Raw genomic sequence first — 23,515 nt, 5'->3', positions numbered from 1 at the left:
ACTGCCTACAAAAAGAGATGAGATCCCATCAAAAATATTACATGTAAAAAGGTGCAAGTCTCGCAACGCTTTTACTACAAAAAAGTTTTGAGATGTAATGTGAAACCAAGTCGGTTATTTTAATCAGTGCCAGGGGGTGTTAAAACCGTATCAATAAGATATCTTTAATTTGTAATACATATAATGACTTGGCAATCGCACATAATGCTTTACTCGTACCGTACTCGTAAATATGTGTAATGCTCAAACTGTAATTAGCGCTGGCGTTATGTTCAATTAGAATTATTTTTAATAGGTGCCGATGATCCTTTTGTCATTATGCAGCCGTGCGATGGCCAAGTCATTATACATATTACAAATTAAAGATATCTTATTGATACGGTTTTAACACCCCCTGGCACTGATTAAAATAACCGACTTGGTTTCACATTACATCTCAAAACTTTTTTGTAGTAAAAGCGTTGCGAGACTTGCACCTTTTTACATGTAATGTTTTTGATGGGATATTTTTATACAATTAAGATAGAGGAGGAGAGTTAGGAGTGAAAAAAATTTTCATACAAAATTTTAAAAGCTTCTAACTTTTAATACTATAAAAATTGAAATAATCAAACGAAGGGACTAGCCAGATTGCAGCTACGAGTATGGTCATACCTACATTAAATTGTGTAATAGTTATTTGTACAACAAGAGATCAAAGTTTGATATTTCTTCGAGTGCTTATTTTGAGTCCCGTGCAAGCGAAAGATTCTATAAATATAATGAATCTAATTTAGAATCTTGAGCGTAGTAAGGGACTCAAAAGCGCACGAGATGTAAATAACTTTGATCTCGTGTAGTACACAACATTTTTCACCTCAGCAGTGAGAACATATTAGAGAACCCGAAAAATGTATTCCTTCTTCATCACTTACATCTATTCACTCATGTTTTCTTAAGATATACCAACAATTAAATTTTCACCTCAGCAGCTCGAACAAGGGTACTTTGCTACTTAAAAACAGTGAGCAAAATCGCATTTTGCTCACTGAGTGAGCAAAATCGCATTTTGCTCATTTTGTCTCACTCAGTGAGCAAAATGCGATTTTGCTCACTGTTTTTAAGTAGCAAAGTACCCTTGTTCGAGCTGCTGAGGTGAAAAAATATTTTCTATTACATATATCAATATGAGGAAAATGGTCGGTCGTCCATTATTGTCTTAATAAACAGGCTTAACCGCATAATATGATTTTATTGAGAGGCGATTTTAGACGTGCATGCAAAATTAAAATGCAAAAATTGTGATTGTGCTAATATTTTCGACCGCTCTTATTTAACTTCGAGCGACCACAATAAAAACGCCATCTGGTTCCGCTTGCTGCGCTCTGTATTAAAGTTCTGTAAACACATCGATGCATGACAAAAGCGTTCATAGATTTGCTGCAAGTGCGAGTAGGAAATGTATGTACTAGGTACTTATCAGTAATCAATGTGTAAACAGGCCAGCGATGGGAATGAATGCTGTGAAACGTGCGTGGAGTGCATCGACGTTGGCACTCGACAGACCATAGCCGGCGCACATTAAACACTCACAGATACCACTTATCTGGCTAGCCCAGTCCGTTTATTAGATGTTGTGACTGTTAAGTACACAAACACTATATTTATTTTGATTATTCCAATAATATTTTTAATGCGCAAATGGTCGTGTTCACTTTTAAAGTTGTTCTAAAGCAACGTATTTCTTGTTGAATACTATTAAAGATAATTCAGACAGAGTATTCAGACGATGCCAGTCACTGACCAGAGTATGGGTATTGGCACCATGTAAATGTAAACAATCGTTGGCGCGAACGAAAAACTGTTCTCATATATCGTGGTCAGTGGAAACTGCCAATGACGTAAACAAACCACTATACCGCCACACTAATAGTACCTACTCAATAACCATATGCCATCTCGTAATCGAGTGTTATTATATTAGTACCTACATATTAATAATGATTAACTAACCATTTGTGTCAAAAAGTACAAGTACAGCGAGATTGGCGCCCTCTTCTAAAGCAGCTTTTATTCGTACATAATATAATATTAAAGTCGATCGTTATATTATTGCGACAAAGCCCACGTGCAGCGGCATGTTTACCGATATGTTCTTTATTACTTGTTAGTTCATTATTATCAGGACTTTATCCAGCCATAAACATCACGATAATAATCATACATTAGAGTACAGATATATATTAAGTATATGACTATATGAGTAAACTAAATGTTTACAAATACATTAATACTACTTTATTGTAAGACATTGTTCTATATGTTACCGATATTTTTGATGTTATATACAGACATACGTACGTAATCAAATAAAAGTGCGATAGCGCTTAACAATTGTGAACTAACTTGGTCTTAGTCACAGTCCTTAAAACCGGACAGCTGAGGGCGTTGACTTCGTAAGTCTTCCGGTTTCACCTATCACTCGAACAAAAACATGGCAATTCAATAGCGATTCACTCCCGCTGCGATACTTTAGTATTTCTTCCATAGAAGGCAGATTAACGAGCAACATAGTCGCGAGTATGTTTAATTCATAACTACCTACTCGTGACGACCATTTCAGTTTTTGCAACTAGCCTGTGAATACTCTCGCTCAGAATTTGACCAATCTATCTTCAATAAGTTTCCATGTCTTACTGGCCTTTCAGGGATATAAAATCTTATTGAGACAAGCCTCGCATACTAGAGTTTCCCGCCAGCGATCCAATACAAAATTGCTTATCGCACAATGCCGCGATCGATTTTGCATACAACCTCTTGAACCGCTGCGCCGCGTGTGAGACATGTCAATATGAGCTTAGTTTCTGTCTCCATGCTGACCTAGTACATAATGGTTATCATTAGATCATTACAGAACTGTCAGAAATTTTTCGATTGTAAATCTATAACATCCTCATTGCCCAATCTTATTCGTACATAAACCTGGGCTAATAACCTAAATTCAAGCCTAACATTTAAAATTCTCAATTCCAGAGATTTCCTACTAGATGAAGCAAATGGACTCCTACCTGAAGACAAGTTAACAATATTCTGCGAAGTGTCAGTAGTCGCGGACAGCATAAACATCAGCGGGCAGAGCAACGTGGTGCAGTTTAAAGTGCCCGAGTGCCGGCTGTCGGACGACCTGGGCGCGCTGTTCGACAACGAGCGGTTCTCTGACGTCACGCTAGCGGTCGGCGGCAGGGAGTTCCAGGCGCATAAAGCGATATTAGCAGGTAATACTCTTACATTAAATATTAAATAATATATTTTAAGTACTAACACACTTCACTTACCATATATGAAATGAATTGACCGTTAACAGCATTAACGATGGTACTGAAATCCTATTCAACTTCTCATTTGTGCTTTATCACTTATCAAAATCAATTTTGTCACGGCCGCGGTACGCAACGCACTTATGTGTACGCTCTAGTGGTTACAATGGCTACATTAAGTTACCTAATTGCATAAAAAGTTGCTCCGGGACTGTAATGTTAAAAATAATTAACCTAAGGTTAAGGTATATTTATCTATCCTCTCGTATATCTTACACACAATTTTCTATAGATAGCAATGCACTGAAAAGAAAAATGAGTTGGACAATTGCTTGGGAATTTGATAAACATCCTAGTAATAGGTACCTATGTTTGTTCATATTGCTCAGTGAGCACTAATAACTCGCAGCGGGTCTATACGATAACAATAATGTCACAAACGCGGTTAGGAGCTCAGAATTTCCGCTCAGTTTTTCCTCTCCTAATATAAATATAGCGCAATTCTGGTTTTGTTGTTTTGAACTATGACGCATTCGGCAATATCCCGAAGGACTCGTACCACATTCTTATCGTTATTTCGTTATTTTCTTTTAATGCTATTGTTTCCTAATTCGGCGATAGTCGAAAAAATGTTTTGCCCGGTTTACAGAATGTATACTATATTTTTAACATTAAGCTTTATTAGAATAAATGTAAAAGTGGAATAATTATTGTCTTCGGTGAGACTTGAACTCACGGCCTCTGGATCGATAATGGATAATGGTAATTTGCCCACTTTTAAATTTATTCTAAGCTTAATAGCATCGTTCGCAGACGTTTCTGCTTGTTAAAAATTAAAATTAGGTTACATTACACATAAATATCTTCTATTCTTATGGTAGTTATGATGTAATGCGGTTTTAGTTATATGTTTACCTTGTGAGTCTTATGACATGAAGGTATACAAATGACTAAGTCTATCTAATAGTTTTCAAACAATAGTAGTTTATGCAACAGTGATATAATAAGGGTTATGAGCTGTTGCATACATTACTTTTTCTATGACAGCTGCAGCAAAAAAAAAAGAGTTATTATTAAAAAAAAAGAGTTATTATTTAAAAAAAATTGAGTTATTATTTAAAAAAAAAAGAGTTATTATTGTAAATGAAAACATACCTCTTTCAATCAAGATGATCGGAACTTGTATCATTAAAAAAAATAAAGCAGTTGTATTATACTCATAAGATGACTGCTAGCAGTCATCTTATGAGCCTATAGACAAATCATTCAAATGACATTGCTTTAGATATCACTGTCAGTCATTTAATTGACACATTTAAGTGCTGGAGTAGAAAAAGTAATTTGAAAGACAGTTTAAACAATAGGTATCTATAGTGTCATTCTATGGAACCTGCTAATTATGTAAACAAAAGTCACTAGTAAATTGACATTAATATGGCGGTTTGTTTACATAGTTACCAAGTTCCATAGAATGACACTTTACAACTCTTTACTTTATCTCGCAAAGTGAAACCGATCAATCAGGGCATCCAGCCTACATTCCAGTCACTAGGGAAAGTTCGAAACGAGAGCAGATTACAGCTGCACCCAAATTAGTAGAAAAAAGTAGGGCGGTACTCACTGCCTGCACTTTTCTAGCCCGCTTCGTCATAAAAGATACTTTTAGATAACAATCACTGTTTTTAAGTGGCACATTCGTCAGTTGTGGACCGCCGGACAATGCGAGAAATATAACAGTACCTGTATATCTAATAACCCCTATTGTAAACATCGGTGGAAAGGGACACCAGAATACAGAATACAGATCTTTATTGATCAGATGTTTCTAAAAAAGCAGATTTTACAGGTCACATTTTATACACTATTTACACAAAATATATGTTGGTAGGTACTTACATATGTTCTTTAAATTACTTATTTACTTTTTACATTGTAAACATTAGGTAATACAATTTTATTTATGATGCAGTAGTCAACGACCTCATCGAGTATTTATAAATTCGTCAATGCTATAGCATGCTTTTTCTATAAGCAGCAGTTTAAGTTTAGCTTTAAATACTTGGTCACTATTTAAGTTATGTATATCTGAGGGTATAGAATTGTAAAAAGTTGGTCCTATGACGCTGAGTGACCGTCGTGATTTGGCGAGTCGGCGCCTCGGGGCAAGTAGCCGGGGACGTCGCTCACTACTAGAACGTTTATAGTTCTGTATGTTTTGCCTAACGTACATACACGCGGCCAGTATACTGTATACACAGGGTAGGGTAAGGATTTTATGTTTCTTAAACAACCGCTTCACGTAAGCCGAAAAGGGTGCGCAAAATACGTATTTTTCATCAAAAATGTACCAATTTTGTTTGGTTAGCAATAAGCGTTACCGACACAAAGTAGGATGATTATTAGAGATGCCCCGAATAGTGGTTTTGGCCGAATACCGAATACCTAATATTCGGCGACCGAATATTCGGCATTAGATGCGAACATTGTGAGTCACAATTATTATAAAAACTGTTCGCCAACAAAGCACAACGTTTGCTAAGATATATTTTTTGTAAAACAGAACGAATGAATGTAGTTAGAGTCAATCAAATCGGACCCATGGTAAAAATAAAATATTTCATAATCAACAAATGCTTAAAAAGGGTCTTCCTATTTAACAACTTTCCAATGATACATTTTAAATATAAATATACCTAATTTTTGATATTTTTTTGTGTAATTTTTCTTTGTAGATAGGGGCAACAGATATTCGGTATTCGGCCGAATAGTAGGCAACATTCGGCCGAATACCGAATATTCGGCAAAGTGGCCGAATACCGAATAGTTGCCGAATATTCGTGGCATCTCTAATGATTATTGATGATTTTCAGCTAAAAAAATTACTTGCTTTACAATCGCCACATAAACAAGCCTATGCATGTGTAATTTACATTTTGCGTTTTCGTTTTAATGGCAAGTTAGGTGTTTAGTTTTTTTTTTACTGCATATTATGTACATTGTGAAATGTATATGGACCAATAAACCAATAAAGAGTGCTCACCTGTATAACTCAATCTAAATTACTGATTGAAAATCTATTTGCCAATTAGTTAGCCGTCGTTACAAATTAGTTAGTTAATTAATAACGTTGTACATGCCGATAGAGCGGAAAAGTTACGTCAGGTATCAGAGAGCTGTAACAGATTAGGAAGAATGTTTATGGCAAACGATTTCTAATGGAAAATTATGTTCTGCAAAGTGCTAAACATTTTTAATTTTCTAAAAAATTTCTAGCTGATTCGTTTTGATAGAATTTCTACACCTAAAAACTATCTAAAGAATCTGTTCGACTTGCATGTCAGCCTTAACCCAAATGTTTTTGCGTTTTCAATTTTATATCCCAAAGTTTACTCTGCACAGATTTTGACGTGAAAAAGTATATTATAAAAGTCCTATTTTAATAGTAATTTGGCGTTAATTATGATCCACACTCTGCCACTACAAATTCTTAGCAGGGTTAAAGTCTATTTTTTTATTCGGTAGACTGAAATGACAGTTCATAGTATGAACATAAAATGTCATTTCATACTATGAAATGTCATTTTAGTCTACCGAATAAAAAAATAGACTTTAGCTTGGTTCTATTACTCTAGTAGAAGTCTGAAGCCCAGAAGTAGGTAGATCGTAAGCCTGACCCATGATTATGTTCCCCTATTAACATACGTTGTCGTACAATTCCAGCGCGGAGTCCTGTGTTCGCGGCCATGTTCGAGCACGAGATGGAAGAGCGCAAGCGCAACCGCGTGGACATCACGGACGTGGACCACGAGGTGCTGCGCGAGATGCTGCGCTTCATCTACACCGGCCGCGCGCCCAACCTGGACAAGATGGCCGACGACCTGCTCGCCGCCGCCGACAAGGTAACATGAGACGTACAACCGCGTGGACATCACGGACGTGGACCACGAGGTGCTGCGCGAGATGCTGCGCTTCATCTACACCGGCCGCGCGCCCAACCTGGACAAGATGGCCGACGACCTGCTCGCCGCCGCCGACAAGGTAACATGAGACGTACAACCGCGTGGACATCACGGACGTGGACCACGAGGTGCTGCGCGAGATGCTGCGCTTCATCTACACCGGCCGCGCGCCCAACCTGGACAAGATGGCCGACGACCTGCTCGCCGCCGCCGACAAGGTAACATGAGACGTACAACCGCGTGGACATCACGGACGTGGACCACGAGGTGCTGCGCGAGATGCTGCGCTTCATCTACACCGGCCGCGCGCCCAACCTGGACAAGATGGCCGACGACCTGCTCGCCGCCGCCGACAAGGTAACATGAGACGTACAACCGCGTGGACATCACGGACGTGGACCACGAGGTGCTGCGCGAGATGCTGCGCTTCATCTACACCGGCCGCGCGCCCAACCTGGACAAGATGGCCGACGACCTGCTCGCCGCCGCCGACAAGGTAACATGAGACGTACAACCGCGTGGACATCACGGACGTGGACCACGAGGTGCTGCGCGAGATGCTGCGCTTCATCTACACCGGCCGCGCGCCCAACCTGGACAAGATGGCCGACGACCTGCTCGCCGCCGCCGACAAGGTAACATGAGACGTACAACCGCGTGGACATCACGGACGTGGACCACGAGGTGCTGCGCGAGATGCTGCGCTTCATCTACACCGGCCGCGCGCCCAACCTGGACAAGATGGCCGACGACCTGCTCGCCGCCGCCGACAAGGTAACATGAGACGTACAACCGCGTGGACATCACGGACGTGGACCACGAGGTGCTGCGCGAGATGCTGCGCTTCATCTACACCGGCCGCGCGCCCAACCTGGACAAGATGGCCGACGACCTGCTCGCCGCCGCCGACAAGGTAACATGAGACGTACAACCGCGTGGACATCACGGACGTGGACCACGAGGTGCTGCGCGAGATGCTGCGCTTCATCTACACCGGCCGCGCGCCCAACCTGGACAAGATGGCCGACGACCTGCTCGCCGCCGCCGACAAGGTAACATGAGACGTACAACCGCGTGGACATCACGGACGTGGACCACGAGGTGCTGCGCGAGATGCTGTTCTGCAGTTTGGAAGATAAGTGCAATAATTACACTGTAATTTTGTTTGGATTAAATAAATAAAAAAAATAAAAAATAACCCCTTAGCTGTGGAAAGGTCACTCGGGCCCGAGCATTTTGAAAGTACAGCAATACAAGGTTAAGGGTGAAATTCTGATGTCAACTATTTACTTTCCACAGCTGAGGGGTTATTTTTTATTTTTTTTATTTATTTAATCCAAACAAAATTACAGTGTAATTATTGCACTTATCTTCCAAACTGCAGAACAGTTTGTCGGCAGAAAAACTAAGTCTACCCTCCACCATATGCGTAATCCACCATATTGTAGAATGCTATAATATGGTGGATTACGCATATGGTGGAGGATAGACTTAGTTTTTCACTCAATGGAGTTTGAAATCTCGTCTGATTAAAAACGTACCTCTGGGGGATTCTATATTTCCTAATCTTAAAGTATGGCTTTGTTAGGGTTCCGTACCCAAAGGGTAAAAACGGGACCCTATTTCTAAGACTCCGCTGTCCGTCCGTCCGTCCGTCTGTCACCAGGCTGTATCTCACGAACCGTGACAGCTAGACAGTTGAAATTTTCACAGATGATGTATTTCTGTTGCCGCTATAACAACAAATACTAAAAACAGAATATAATAAAGATTTAAGTGGGGCTCCCATACAACAAACGTGATTTTTGACCGAAGTTAAGCAACGTCGGGCGGGGTCAGTACTTGGATGGGTGGCCGTTTTTTTGCTTGTTTTGCTCTATTTTTTGTTGATGGTGCGGAACCCTCCGTGCGCGAGTCCGACTCGCACGAGGCCGGTTTTTTTTATTGAACTGGTCCCCGTATCATAATTAACAGATACGTGTCTGTTCCAGTACGCGCTGGAGCGGCTAAAAGTGATGTGCGAGGAAGCGCTGTGCCTCAACCTGTCCGTGGAGACGGCGGCCGACACGCTCATCCTGGCCGACCTGCACTCGGCTGACCAGCTCAAGGCGCAGACCATAGACTTCATCAATACGTTAGTATACTTGATTTATTATTTTATTTGTGTGTGTGTGTGTTTTTTGACGACCGGTCTGGCCTAGTGGGTAGTGACCCTGCCTGTGAAGCCGCGGTCCTGGGTTCGAATCCCAGTAAGGGCATTTATTTGTGTGATGAGCACAGATATTTGTTCCTGAGTCATGGTTGTTTTCTATGTATTTAAGTATTTGTATATTATATTTATCGTTGTCTGAGTACCCACAACACAAGCCTTCTTGAGCTTACTGTGGGGCTTAGTCAATTTGTGTAAAAATGTCCTATAATATTTATTTATTTATTTATTTGTATGTTAGTTATAACATACATACATTTCGTTATAGTATTTTAATTCAAAAGTAGTAAAAATGGAGGGTACGGGCGGGAAAAGAATGAATGAATGAATGAATGAAATAAAAAACAACATGTCTATGGTTCACTTATTTGTAAGAGATGACATTTAAAATAAGTAGTGATTACACGAAGTATCGTAAAAGTGCCGAAAAGATACTGCGTGTATGCACAAATACTTTTTTGGGGAATAGACTAAAGACTTGTCTTGACGACTATAACGTAGGGGTTTAAAGGTGTGTGTACGACCTTTTAAATGACAAATAAAAGTACGGGAGTAGAAAAAAATATTTTTGTGTTATCCTAATGCTCGGATATGGCTTTCGAAGTGCATGTTTGCCATCCAACTTCTGAAACCATAGACTAGGAATCCTCTAGACTGAGCATAGTAACGCTACCCCCTCTGCCACTTATACGGTAGTTTTACTCCATCTTCGAGTCAATCCCGTGCCGTGATTGGTCCGTGTCTTTGAATGGACCAATCACGGTACGGGATTCGCTCACCTCGTCCCCCCGCACCCCCGTATTTTTGGCAACATTGATTTCATGAAATAATTGCTCTAAACTCAGTCTAGAGGATTCCTAGTCTATGTCTGAAACAAACTTCTACCATCCGTAAAAGAATATGTAGTTATGTAAAATCATTACGTACCTAATGAATTCGATACCGTAAAGATACGGCGATGTAACGTGACAATATGATATTGCAGGTCGCACGCGACGGACGTGATGGACACGGCGGGCTGGAAGAACATGATCTCGTCGCACCCGCACCTCATCGCCGAGGCGTTCCGCGCGCTCGCCACGCAGCAGCAGCAGATCCCGCCTATCGGGCCCCCGCGCAAGCGCGTCAAGCAGGCCTAGGCCCGCCTTGCGAGCCCTGCTGCTCGACACCCGTCGGCTCAAGATATCCCTCGGTTGAAAATACGCTCGACGGTTCCCTACGTGCCAATGTTCGGTTCGGCCGGACTGTCCGTTTCGCCTTGAAACTTCTATGCTTGAGAGTTTCACTTTGGGGACGGAGATTTTATGTTAAAATTACATCTTTTGACGACTAGATCTGTCCCTCCTTGTGTGAGAAAACTTTAAAGTATAGAAGCGAAATAAGGCGAGTAGGTCGGTGCGTGGCTTGTTGCGAGCCCTGCTGCTAAACACCCGTCGGCTGAAGATATCCGTCGGTTGAAAATACGCTCGACGGTTCCCTACGTGCCAATGTTCGGTTCGGCCGGACTGTCCGTTTCGCCCTCTTGAAACTTCTACGCTTGAGCATAGAGAAATATATTAAGACAAGAGTGCTCACTCCATACATCAGTTCAGACTATTAATTTCAGTGTCAACATCTAGCATCGAGTAGCGGAACTATCAGTACTGCTGCAGTCTATAGATGTAGCAGTACTGATAGTTCCGCTACTCGATGCTAGATGCTAATAGTCTTTTTGGTACTAAAACTGATGTATGGAGTGAGCACTCTATGTATTTTTTTCTCTATGGCTTGAGTTTCACTTTGGGGTGGGGACGGAGATTTTATGTTAAAATTACATCTTTTGACGACTAGATCTGTCCCTCCTTGTGTGAGAAAACTTTAAAGTATAGAAGCGAAATAAGGCGAGTAGGTCGGTGCGTGGCTGGAAAAAATACGCTGATACGCTTTTGCCCGAGAAAGACTGGCGTCGTCCATTTATCTACGAATATTGAGTTGAGGACGCGTCGTATGGCATTCGACGGACCGTGATCCTGCGTCGAGGCTGTAATATAGTGGCGAGTGCGGTGGACTAGTTGGTGTAGTGGATCCTCGGATCCAGCCTTTTGTTTACTATGATTGATCTCAAGACGATATTCGATCCTAATGTTTTTGTCTCTCGCGGTCGGTTAGTGGCGCCGCTTCATTAATTATTACTTTTAATGTGTAGATTTACGGAGTTTGGACGCTTTTTGCGCGTTGCCGTAGTTCGGATGTAGCGGAGGTTATCGATATGTGTTAAGGCTTCGAGTTATCTTTTTTATGCATGTCGTTTATGTGGAAATTCTCTTGCACTGTTGCGGTTATGTTTTTGTGTAAATTATTGCTATTGTATAACGAATACTAAGCTCATGTCTAGAAAGTATCCAATATCCATGTCATGTAAAGTTAATCATATGATTACGCGAAATTATCGGCTAACAATTATTATTATTTAATGTATTGAATCAAATATTTAATTAAAAGTAGCGACTTTTCAGTTCGGATAATCATAATCAAATTGAATTTATTCAACAAAATAATCTCATTCCCGTGCAAAATATCCTTTACATAAGATTTCTCGGTAGATGTTTAAAAGTAGGAACTTTTGAACGTACCTAATGGTTGCAGTAGAATGGTATTTGAATGCAATAAATCTGTGAAAAGCTCGCGTTGCGTAGGGTTGCCTACAGCGGTGTTTCGGACGGCTTTAATGAACTAGGAATTGTCCGCCTCGGACACCGCTGCGGTAACCCTGCGGGTAGCATTTGTAGAAGCTTAGGTGACTCGAGTGATTGTAAGAAGTCTATTGAAATCGTTGGTATTGTATATAGATGAGCTACGATCCCACCATTAAAGTAAAAATATTTCTAAGTACTAAATTGTAAGTGGTATCACAGGTGAAGCCGTCATTTTTTATTGCATCATAAGAATATTCCAAGCAAATGTTGTGATGTTTCTTAAATTTTCCATAGGTATTACAAACACACACATACACAGGTTTTTTTGTTTTGATTATTTATATATACGGATAATTTAATTTGAGTGAAGTATGTATTAAAAGTATTGTGTAGTTGGTTGCGCTTCGTATCGCGAGTCACCACTGTCGGCGGTACGTCGACTTATCTTGCTCACTTGATTCATCAATATTTGTTGATCCGAAATTACAATCATTCATTAATAACCCCGACCACGTTGTTGTTTAAACATCATCCAAGATTGCTGTGTCAACAGAAGTTATGATACTATATCGCTTCAATCAGTAGTAGTCGCAAACGAAGCAAATGTTACTATAATAATATCTGTTGATACATAGCAATATTTGTGACGTCCCACGGATAAAGGTACCTTATGGCCGTTGGCGCTTACGCTATTATTAACTCCGCTCCGCAGCCGCGCGCTATTATTATTGCGGCGCTATGCGACGTAAGCGCCAAGTGCCATAAGGTACCTTTTGCCGTGGAACGTCACATTTTAACAAGACATTTGTAAGACTTGTGTGAGTTTGATCTACCCAAGTTAGGTAACTTTGTATTGTTAAACATTGTGGCCAATAAATAGTAATACTTAAACATTTTATACCCATGTCCGGAGTTGTTCGTGTAATTAAACTTACCTTTTACATAACAACGGTCAGAATATTAACTGTGATTTTCGACATTGTCAATAAGTTGAGCAAATAAATTAAAAATGATGTAAACATTGTTATTTTCTTCACTTCCCTTGAAATTACATCTCAGACAAAAAACGGCACACTACCCCAGAAACCGGTCGTCTATAGCTGCGTATAAAAATGGTATAAAACAACCCGCCCAGCGGGTTGTCCGGCATCTGAGCAAAGTTCACGAACGCCCACCAGGTGGGTTCCTGGCAGTGATTGTGTTAATATGTTAATATCAACTCGACCGCCCAGTGGCGCCCTCATTTAATTACTATTGTCCAACTCCAGCATGCAGGGGACCTGGGGACCGATTTTTGAAATTCGACGGCTCGATTTCGTGTATTTCGTTCAGTAATATCTCCACTACTAGGCCTGTAAATTCTACTAATAGAATTGAAAACGAATGGTCAATACCAATAGATTCCCAATTTCTATCACTCGTATTTCAAAAATCAGCATTTCGCCGTTTTCCACCGATTTTCGAGTGACGAAATCGAGCGATCGAAATTCAAAAATCGGCCCCCTGGTCTCTGTCCATCTGTTTGGGCTGCGGCCCCTTGGTCGTTTGCCGTCACCCATGCCAGCTACGATGAGCTGTTCCAGATTGTGGCTCTTTTTCCTGGCCGTTTATAACGACGCTCAACGCGCCGTATTTGTGATAAATAAATCTAATACCTTTAAACGAGCAATTCTTGTTTATTTATATATATATTTCGGGGATCTCGGAAACGGCTCTAACGATTTCGATGAAATTTGCTATATAATGGGGGTTTTCGGGGGCGAAAAATCGATCTAGCTAGGTCTTATCTCTGGGAAAACGAGCATTTTGGAGTTTTTATATGTTTTCCGAGCGAAGCTCGGTCACCCAGATATTAAAATATATGATAGGACAATCTTATACAAATCGACCTAGTCCTGCAGTAAGCTGAATAAGGCTTATGTTGTGGCTACTAGACGACGATGACCGATGAGTTAAGGTATGTATAATATATACATATTTATAAATCAATATTTAAATACATACATAACATAAATCAGTAATAAATGTCTGTGATGACCTTGGAGGATATAATCAAACGGAGACGCCATGTCTGTAATTTTCTGTACAAAACAGTCTGCCGATTTTTGCGGGGGAGGGGAACATCAAATGTATGCGTAACGTAAAAATAGCCATGTCAGATAAACGTCAGTCCATACATTGTGTATGACCGTTGGCCGCCTATTTTCGACAGAGGGGAAAGCCTGTTAATGGCTACTCCGTTTAGTTGTATCCTCCAAGGTGATGACTGATGAACACACAAATAAATGCCCTTAACATGATTTGAACCCGGGACCTCCTGCTTCGTCGGGTTTCCAATTCTCTCTCCAATTTCAATCAATCAAATGTAGTGAGATTTATATTCTTTGATCAAATGCCGCATTGTATAAAAAATCGCATGCGAATTGTTGCAACATGTGTAGATGCCTTGACGTTCGAGATTTTATCTTAAAGTATATGTAAAGCATTCTTAAAGCCATAAATGCCATAATAGACTACCGCCCCGCGGAGACAAAATTTCTCGCGCGCACCTTGCCGGCTACACACGTATACTTGGTTAAGCCGATCTTGTCAGTAGAAAAAGGCGGCAAATTTGAAAAACGTAGGAACGAAGGAATATCGTCCCATAGAAAATTTAAATTTCGCGCCTTTTTTACTGACAAGATTTGCTTGACCAGCTATAACTATAAATCGTAGCGATTAATCTGTGCAGTCCGATTTGCGCAGTTTGATCTACCGTGTGTATGACAAATCGTTACGATAATCGACAACGTGTAGCCGGGGTTATTCATAACCATAATTATAGACGGTCAAGCAAATCTTGTCAGTAGAAAAAGGGGCGAAATTCAAATTTTCTATGGGACGATATCCCTTCGCGCCTACATTTTTCCAATTTGCCGCCTTTTTCTACTGACAAGATCGGCTTGACCATCTATATAATGGTCGTTGTTTTTCAAGTGTAGAAGGAATTCTAGTGAGGAACATTTTTCGTTGTAGAATTTAAAATAAAGTCTGTCAAACCATTTCCGTATGTAGAAAAAAGTGACTAACATAAAAAAAAATAGGTGCAAATGTTTATCGTCCCATAGAACATTTTAATTTCGCGCCTCTTTCTTTTGACAAAGTTGTTTCACAGACTATAGTTTCTTTGTGAAAAGAACGAAAGTAACTAAACGCCGCAGCTGTCATAATGCCACGAGAATTTTGACAGTTAAGACATTTGGCTCGGAAGCGCGGTACTTCGTTTGTCTGTACATTTTTGCAAAATAAACTTAATACATATTAATAGTAAAAGGCGTCTGCTGCTTTTCGTTTGCCGATATTTATGCAACGAAGGTATCAGATTTACCAATAGAATCCGATCTTCTACCATATACTTAGTTTAAGAAGTGTTTCTTTTAATTATATTTTTGTTCAGGACGTAAGCATCTACCTTTCTGAATATTCTGCATAAATTAGAACAAATGAGCGATACTCCTGAGACACCTCGAAGGACCGTGAGAAGAAGGAATAAGCCCCAAAAATATGGGGATTTTTTGGAGTTATCTCCACTGAAACGCCAAGTACAAGAATACACTAGTTCGGATGATGACAACGATTTTGAAGATGTGCCCTCGCAAAAACCTACAGGTTGGTGGTCTTATATGATTTGGAATCTGCTCTTCTGTTGATATTTCTAATCATTATTTGAATATTATACTTTATTAATTAATAAAAATATCAAGTGTGTAAAGTATATCTATTTCATATCAGTTTAACTGTGACATTGATTTTTATGTAAAGATTTTGCAGAGCAGTGCTTGGCTGTCGCTTAAAAGCTAAAGCCATCAGGGCTCATATGTTTTGATCTACTATAGACTAGGAAACCCCACCGGAAAATATTTAGTATGGGAAATACTGTAATATACCGGTTTACTGGCAATTTCTATAAAGAAAACCCCGATAATGCATTCCCTACTATAGAGGCTTTTGCGACGGCACCTTGGTTTTGAAATAGGAAAACTTTTAAGGTGTCATAATTTTAATTTTTCAGCTTTATTCACCAATGATGATGTGGAAGGGCAAGATATGTTCAAGTTTAAGTCGCGGCGCACAAAGCACGACTTACAGAATAAAGTCAGAGATCTCCAGAATAATTCCCCTAGATTAGAGTCTCCTTTGAAGACTCCTCGGAAGAATATGCACTTGGACTCTATTAAAAAAGTTACTGAGGCTACACCTAAAGTTGTTAAGGATATTATAAAGAAGAGTAAGTTGAACTTATTGTGCATGTAACCTGTCTCTGTTTTATCTCATACTACTACTAAACTTTAAAAGAGTTAGCTACATGATGCTGGTTACCACATTCACTTTACTTAACATTCTATTGAACTTTCCCATTAAAGGTAAGCTGAGACTTTTCTTCTGTAAATGCAGATCAAAAGAGCAGATAAATTTAATTTGAGGTTTTTAATAGTTCTACATAACCAATTTAAAACCGATCATATGTTTTTTTTTAAGTTACTTTGATGTGTAAATCTGACATATAATAAAGTTATCTCCTAATTTTAAACTATTCTTATTTCCCGGCGGATTTGGCAATAAACTCAAAACATACTATTGGTCAACAAACTCTAATTCCTAAAACACCCTTTTGCATAAAATACAAAACACTAATAACCATATCCATACAGAAAAATATGATAGTCACTAAAAATTTCATCACAAATATTTACTGCATTTTCTAGGGATTGTGAAAGAAGTAGACAGTGGAAGTGATGAAGATGATTTCTCAGGCAGCAGTAGTGATTTTGTACCTGACGAGAGTGAGAATGAGGTAAGCATTTTATCATTTGAAAAAAAAAAAAGATATTCTATAGAATAATTACCTTACACATCCTTATCATCTTTCAAGCAGATATGTCTGCGAGCGAATTTTAATTTTAAAGGAAAATTCGAGAGATTTACTGCTTCAGGCAAGACGTGAACTTGTGACTTTTCAACTTCATCTGAGTTAAGGCGTGTAAACAAAAAGGAAGGAATGGAAATATTCGCACGCTTTTGGTAAGCTTTGGTACCTAAAGGCCTGTAGCAATGAATTTTTCCATTTTTACTTTAATATAAAAATTCATAATCCTTATTCCAATGGAAAGTTAAAAGTGTTAATGCGTTTTTCTGCTCTTGATGGCTTTCTGTAATTTTCTGTTAAAATTTTCTATTTTTAGGGTTCCGTACCCAAAGGGTAAAAACGGGACCCTATTACTAAGACTCCGCTGTCCGTCCGTCCGTCTGTCTGTCACCAGGCTGTATCTCACGAACCGTGATAGCTAGACAGTTGAAATTTTCACAGATGATGTATTTCTGTTGCCACTATAACATCAAACACTAAAAACAGAATAAAATAAAGATTTAAGTGGGGCTCCCATACAACAAACGTGATTTTTGACCGAAGTTAAGCAACGTCGGGCGGGGTCAGTACTTGGATGGGTGACCGTTTTTTGCTTGTTTTGCTCTATTTTTTGTTGATGGTGCGAAACCCTCCGTGCGCGAGTCCGACTCGCACTTGGCCGGTTTTTGTTTATAACTGAATATTTTTTTAATTAAAACTATTCAGGCTTCATCCGCATCATCATCAAGTGCTTCTGAAGAAGAGGAAAACGATGCCCCGGTGGAAACCAAGCCAGCAAGCAAAGTCCAGGGACGGGGCAGGGGCAAGCTGCGGCCCAAAGATTCAGAGTATATCGTCACTCCAGACAATTACTTCCTGATGAATTCAAGCAAAAAGGTAAGGTTTTTTTATAATAAAAATACATCATGCCTTCAATTAAAATAGGTATCTCCAAACGAGGAGGCAGTTAGTTGGCTGATGGAATGACTAGGTATCCTACACGGCTCAATTTGGCCAAATATTTATGTTGCATAATGAAAGAGCAGCGCAGCCATAAAATAAAACGCTAAAACCAACCACAAAACGTAAACACTGACACTTTTAGGAGAAATTTATCAATTTCGGTTGGTACAGCCATGCCTAAAACTTGTAAGCATCCATATTGTCTTGTAAGTGATTCAAAAAAATATTTCAAAAAAAATAGACAAGTCAAAATTGTTTACCCTTTTTCCAAAGCTAAAAATACCCAATTACCCCATGATGCAGAGCTGTCGTGATTTCATTTGTATTTTGTTGCTTTCAGATAGCAACATCAGACCACACTCTGGCAAGATTAAAGAATTTAAATCTAGACGACGACATGGAAAAAGACAATGACTACATTTCTGAAGAACACAAATCTAGAATAACAGAACTCAATCAGTCATACGAACACCTCTTTGATAAATGGATGTATATTTTAAGTGAAGACTTTAACATAGTCCTTTATGGGATCGGGTCAAAGAGATCAGTACTCCACCAGTTTCAAAAAGAAAAACTGTCGGACTATCCATGTATAGTTGTTAACGGATTCTTCCCAAGTCTTACGATTAAAAGCATTTTAGAAACAATTGTAATGGACCTTCTGAAATGTAGCCATGTTCCGTCAAACGTAGGGGATGTAGTTAAATTGATTGAAACACGGTTATCGGATGAGGATATGGAGTTGTTTCTTATAATACATAACATAGACGGGGCAATGCTGCGGAATGCTAAGGCTCAAACTACACTGGCCAGCTTGTGTCAGATCAAAAATGTTCACACTATAACAACTATTGATCATATCAATGCACCACTATGTAAGTAAACGCCGTCCTCTTTACATGCAGTAATCATTAAAAAAAAATACAGTGGGAAAATCTTACACTAATCGACCTATGCCCTGTTTATGAAAAGCTTGTAACTTGTAATAGGTACAAGTGGAAGTTGGGGATTCTAACAAAAGCTGTCAAAAAGTGACATCCGCTTGTATTACAAGTTACAAGCTTTTGATAAACAAGGGCACTAGTCACAGCAAGCTCAATAAGGCCTCTGTGTTGTAAGTAATAAACGAAGCTCAACGTGTAGTTTTGCTGTCTCTTAAGCTTTGGTTTCCTCCGAAAGCGGTGCCGTCATATAGCGGCCGTCTTCATACAAATACTACGACATCCATATTTAGCCGTATTATTTAGTATGGAGACGGCCGCTATATGACGGCACCGCTATCCTAGGAAAACCGATCTTTAGGCCATTTCCTGTCTCCATAGTCCATGATTGGACTGAAACTACTCAAACCCAGTAGATTCCGAAAATAATCTCAGAACTCCATTTTTAGGGTTCCGTACCCAAAGGGTAAAAACGGGACCCTATTACTAAGACTCCGCTGTCCGTCCGTCCGTCCGTCCGTCTGTCACCAGGCTGTATCTCACGAACCGTGATAGCTAGACAGTTGAAATTTTCACAGATGATGTATTTCTGTTGCCGCTATAGCAACAAATACTAAAAACAGAATAAAATAAAGATTTCAGTGGGGCTCCCATACAATAAACATGATTTTTGACCGAAGTTAAGCAACGTCGGGCGGGGTCAGTACTTGGATGGGTGACCGTTTTTTTGCTTGTTTTGCTCTATTTTTTGTTGATGGTGCGGAACCCTCCGTGCGCGAGTCCGACTCGCACTTGGCCGGTTTTTTTTCTACAAGCTCGCTCACAACGCCGGGGTACTCTAAAAGAAAGAGAGTGTATTAACGAAGGGGCATCGATGATGTTATTAATAATTTTATAGAGGATCAAGACATCAATACGTTCGCGCTATATGACGGCACCGCTATCCTAGGAAAACCGATCTTTAGGCCATTTCCTGTCTCCATAGTCCATGATTGGACTGAAACTACTCAAACCCAGTACCAGTAGATTCCTAAAATAATCTCAGAACTCCATTTTTTCAGTATGGGACCACACCAAGCTAAGCAAGTTCCGTTTCACATGGTGGGACGTGACCACTTTCCTCCCGTATTCGGAAGAAACGTCCTATGAAAACTCGCTGATGACGCATCGAAGCGGCGCGCTACAGCTCTCGTCGCTCAAGAGCGTGCACCAATCACTCACCACCAATGCCAAGGGCATCTTCAACATCATCATACAGTATCAGCTGGATAACCATAAGCAGTCGCATTATCAAGGTAATACATTAAATAGTTTCGAGCGAGCGAGGGTTTCAAAGCACGAGGGTTAAACAAAATCACAACAAATTTCACCACACCAACCCGAAGGAAATAAATATGAACTGTAAGATATCAAACATTTTTTTTTCATTATTTTAGTTATTTATTACACAAAAGTTACACCTTTTTTGTTAAGGACACAGCTCCACAAAACTACATTTGTTTGACTAAATGAAGGTCATTAAATCATTTAAAAGTCAATTCTACCAGCAAACATAAGAAAACAACTCATAATGTGCATTTCATTACTTTGCCTCACATGTGAATAAAATGCAACTTTGCTATCAGTTTTTGATCAATCAAGAGAGCCTTTACCAGGTGTGGTGAAAATAAATGAATATTATAGGACAATTTTAAACAGATAGACCTAGTCCAACAGTAAGCTCAATATGGGTTGTGTTGTGGGTACTATAACTCAGGAACAAATATTTGTTTGTGATAAACAATACATTGTATACGTTTTGTTTTATATCTGAAGACCCATATTTAACCTTTTGGACGCCAATGACCGATATATACGCACCGCAGGTCCAACACCAAAGACGTATTAATCGGTCATACACCACAGAGCAACATAGACCTACACGGAGAGAAAAAATATTGTTCGAATTAAAAACCTGATTACTAAAAGACGGGATTATCAAATTCTATTAATTATTACATTTTTTTTCTAGGCGATAGAAAATAGTATAATTTCAAGGAATATAGGTGCATATTCATAAAGTTCAATTTCAGTTTTGACACTTCGGTGACGTGGCGTCTGAGACAGCTTTTGTGTTTGACACGGCGTCGAAATAGTACATTATTGTCGAGGTTCGGAAGTAGCTACTTGCAGGCTGAGGATTCGTTTTAAACGGACGACCTTGGGAGTCCGTTTAATTGAATCCGAAGCCAGCAAGTAGCCTTCCAACCGAGTCATATATAGTGCTTTTCTCAAAAATGGTGCAAGAAATAGAAATATTTTACAGAACTTACAGAAGCAACGTTCTAATTTTCACAGAAAAAAATACAACCATTAAAAAAATTTGCTTGCCGCCTTTAAAAAAAAAAGTAGTGTAACATTGCAGTCCCGAAATCGAGACTGCAATGTTTTTAACTTTTTAATTTTTTGAATGACCATAAACTACGCACTTCGCGACCTATTTTTTAACCGGCAACGTCGACTTTGCCGTCCATTTTTGAGAAAAGGTTAATTTCCAACAGTAAAATTGACTATAATACGTTTTTGCAGGTTTGCCTTTCAGGGAGCTGTATTCGAAATCGCGCGAACAGTTCCTGGTGAGCTCGGACATAGCCCTCCGAGCACAGCTCACGGAGTTCCTGGACCACAAACTCGTGAAAATGAAGCGCACGTGCGACGGCAGCGAAAACTTGCTGATACCTATCGATAATTCCTTGCTTCAGCAGTTTTTGGAGCAGAACAGCTGACGAGAGAGTTTTTGTATGCCTGTTGAAAAGCATGCCATTGTTTTTTGTATTTATTAAATTATTTTTGAATAGTACGTGTTTTATTTACCTAACCCTCAAATACCTACCGGGGAATAAATATCAGTTGTGCACTTTGCTAGTTTAGTAATATGCTTACGAACCGAAATAGTTATTTTCGATACAAGTGCGAAAAAGAGGAAATTCGAAACGAGTGGCGATAAATTAAAACACGACCGAAGGGAGTGTATCGTACGTTTTACAGTACATATGGCCCTTTAAACTTTTGACATACACACGAAAAGTGCTATTTTACGCACTCGTGCGGGCAAATAGGGCCATATGTACTGCAAAATGTTTTACAGTACATATGGTGCTACTTTCCTGCACTAGTGCGTAAATAAGCACTTTTCGTTGTTTCCCTCTCGGTCCCCTCCCTGCGGTCTTAATTTATCGCTACTCGTTTCGAATTTCCTCTTTTCCGCACATGTATCGTAAATAACTATTTTGAATTTACGTTTAAGCAACTATTTACTTTCTTTTCCGGAATCGGAAAGTAAACTAATTTATTTAAAAGAATTAAGTATTTTTTGCCAGTTGAAAATAAAATAGCGATTATCGCTCGGTAAACCTACATCTACGAGTAAAATTGCCGATAGTGAAGTGCACATATGGCGAGACTGCTTTTGAGGAGGCTCTATTACTACTGTAATAGATAATTATTGACATTAATCTTCGAAATAAATTAAAAGTGGAAAAATTCACTGTCTTGGGTGGGACTTGAACCCACGACCACTAGTGATCCAGTGGTCGTGGGTTCAAGTCCCACCCAAGACAGTGAATTTTTCCACTTTTAATTTATTTTGAAGCTTAATAGCATCGTTCGCAGACGTTTCTTCTGCTTAATACAAAAAATTATTGACATTATTGTATAAGAAAAACACGTAATTAAAGTTTAAGTTTTTATTTTACAATCCCAGAAATAAAAATCTTAATAGGATTATACAATATATATCAACAGGCCAAGTTGTAAATTACTTAAACTTAATGACTTACATAATACAATAAAATTATTAACTAAAATTCTCTTCAACATATCTGGCACGTTTATTACGTTGCATCAACCAAACATTTCATATTATCATTGATATTCTAGAGTGCATTAATTGCAATATTAAGATTAAAATGATTGTAGAAAAATACTCTCTGAACTCATTTGGGTGTCAAAGATTTGATTGAATAAATTTACTACGCCCATTGGAATTTTGTGATACTGATAAACGTTTCAGTAATCATTAGTGAGATTGCTACACATTAAAAATCCACATATACAAAGTAACAAAACTTAATATTAAATCATTACAATATAAAGCTACTGAAGAATGCTTCAGCGTCAAAATTTAGGTATCGACGAGACGTTTTGTCAAACATATGGATTTGTTAGAAAAGAAAATCATGTTTATAATGAACTTTAAGGGTGGTCCGTGTCAATGTTGTATGTATGCCAAGGCGATAATCATAAGTGTTGTCATTTGCAACTAGTTTGCCTTTACTGTGTATATTTATTAATTTCATCACTCATTGGCTGCCATAACTCTCAATATCTAGCTTGCGGCTTGTTTCCAACAGCAACTTTGGTCTAAATTATCTTAGTCACAAGAATACGGAAAGAAGCCGCAAGGCTCTAACATTAAATTTAACACTACAATGGATTCCAAGGGCACTAATAATTTACTGTCTTGTTCCTTTACCTTAAATCTAATTTTAATATAATTGATACCAAAACTTTTGAGAGCTATTTTAATTTAATTCTAGTTTCTTGCAC

The 23,515-nt window shown here is 39.1% G+C and overlaps 2 protein-coding genes across 2 annotated transcripts in view; both read left to right on the top strand.

Annotated features, from left to right (window-relative positions):
• The window catches only part of LOC134649671 (speckle-type POZ protein), a 37,865-nt gene extending 27,253 nt beyond the window's left edge, over positions 1 to 10,612 (top strand). Inside the window, exons 5-8 of the mRNA XM_063504509.1 lie at positions 3,013 to 3,254; positions 7,017 to 7,195; positions 9,247 to 9,389; positions 10,450 to 10,612. Of these exons, the coding sequence (XP_063360579.1) occupies positions 3,013 to 3,254; positions 7,017 to 7,195; positions 9,247 to 9,389; positions 10,450 to 10,603 (718 nt within the window). The 3' untranslated portion in view covers positions 10,604 to 10,612. The remainder of the gene's footprint in view (positions 1 to 3,012; positions 3,255 to 7,016; positions 7,196 to 9,246; positions 9,390 to 10,449) is intronic.
• A 4,948-nt stretch (positions 10,613 to 15,560) lies between these two features.
• On the top strand, positions 15,561 to 21,706 carry LOC134649449 (origin recognition complex subunit 2). Its single transcript, XM_063504202.1, has 7 exons — positions 15,561 to 15,787; positions 16,191 to 16,406; positions 16,885 to 16,973; positions 17,751 to 17,921; positions 18,328 to 18,862; positions 19,990 to 20,223; positions 21,497 to 21,706. The coding sequence occupies exons 1-7, from the start codon at positions 15,622 to 15,624 to the stop codon at positions 21,691 to 21,693; spliced, it is 1,608 nt and encodes a 535-aa protein (XP_063360272.1). The 5' UTR covers positions 15,561 to 15,621; the 3' UTR covers positions 21,694 to 21,706.
• The last annotated feature ends 1,809 nt before the right edge of the window (positions 21,707 to 23,515 follow it).

The sequence above is a fragment of the Cydia amplana genome, chromosome 7, assembly GCF_948474715.1.
Source record: "Cydia amplana chromosome 7, ilCydAmpl1.1, whole genome shotgun sequence".
In the NCBI taxonomy this organism is placed as follows: Eukaryota; Metazoa; Arthropoda; class Insecta; order Lepidoptera; family Tortricidae; genus Cydia; species Cydia amplana.
The sequence above is the reverse complement of the archived record's forward strand: the minus strand, read 5'-3'. Positions and strand labels throughout refer to the sequence as shown.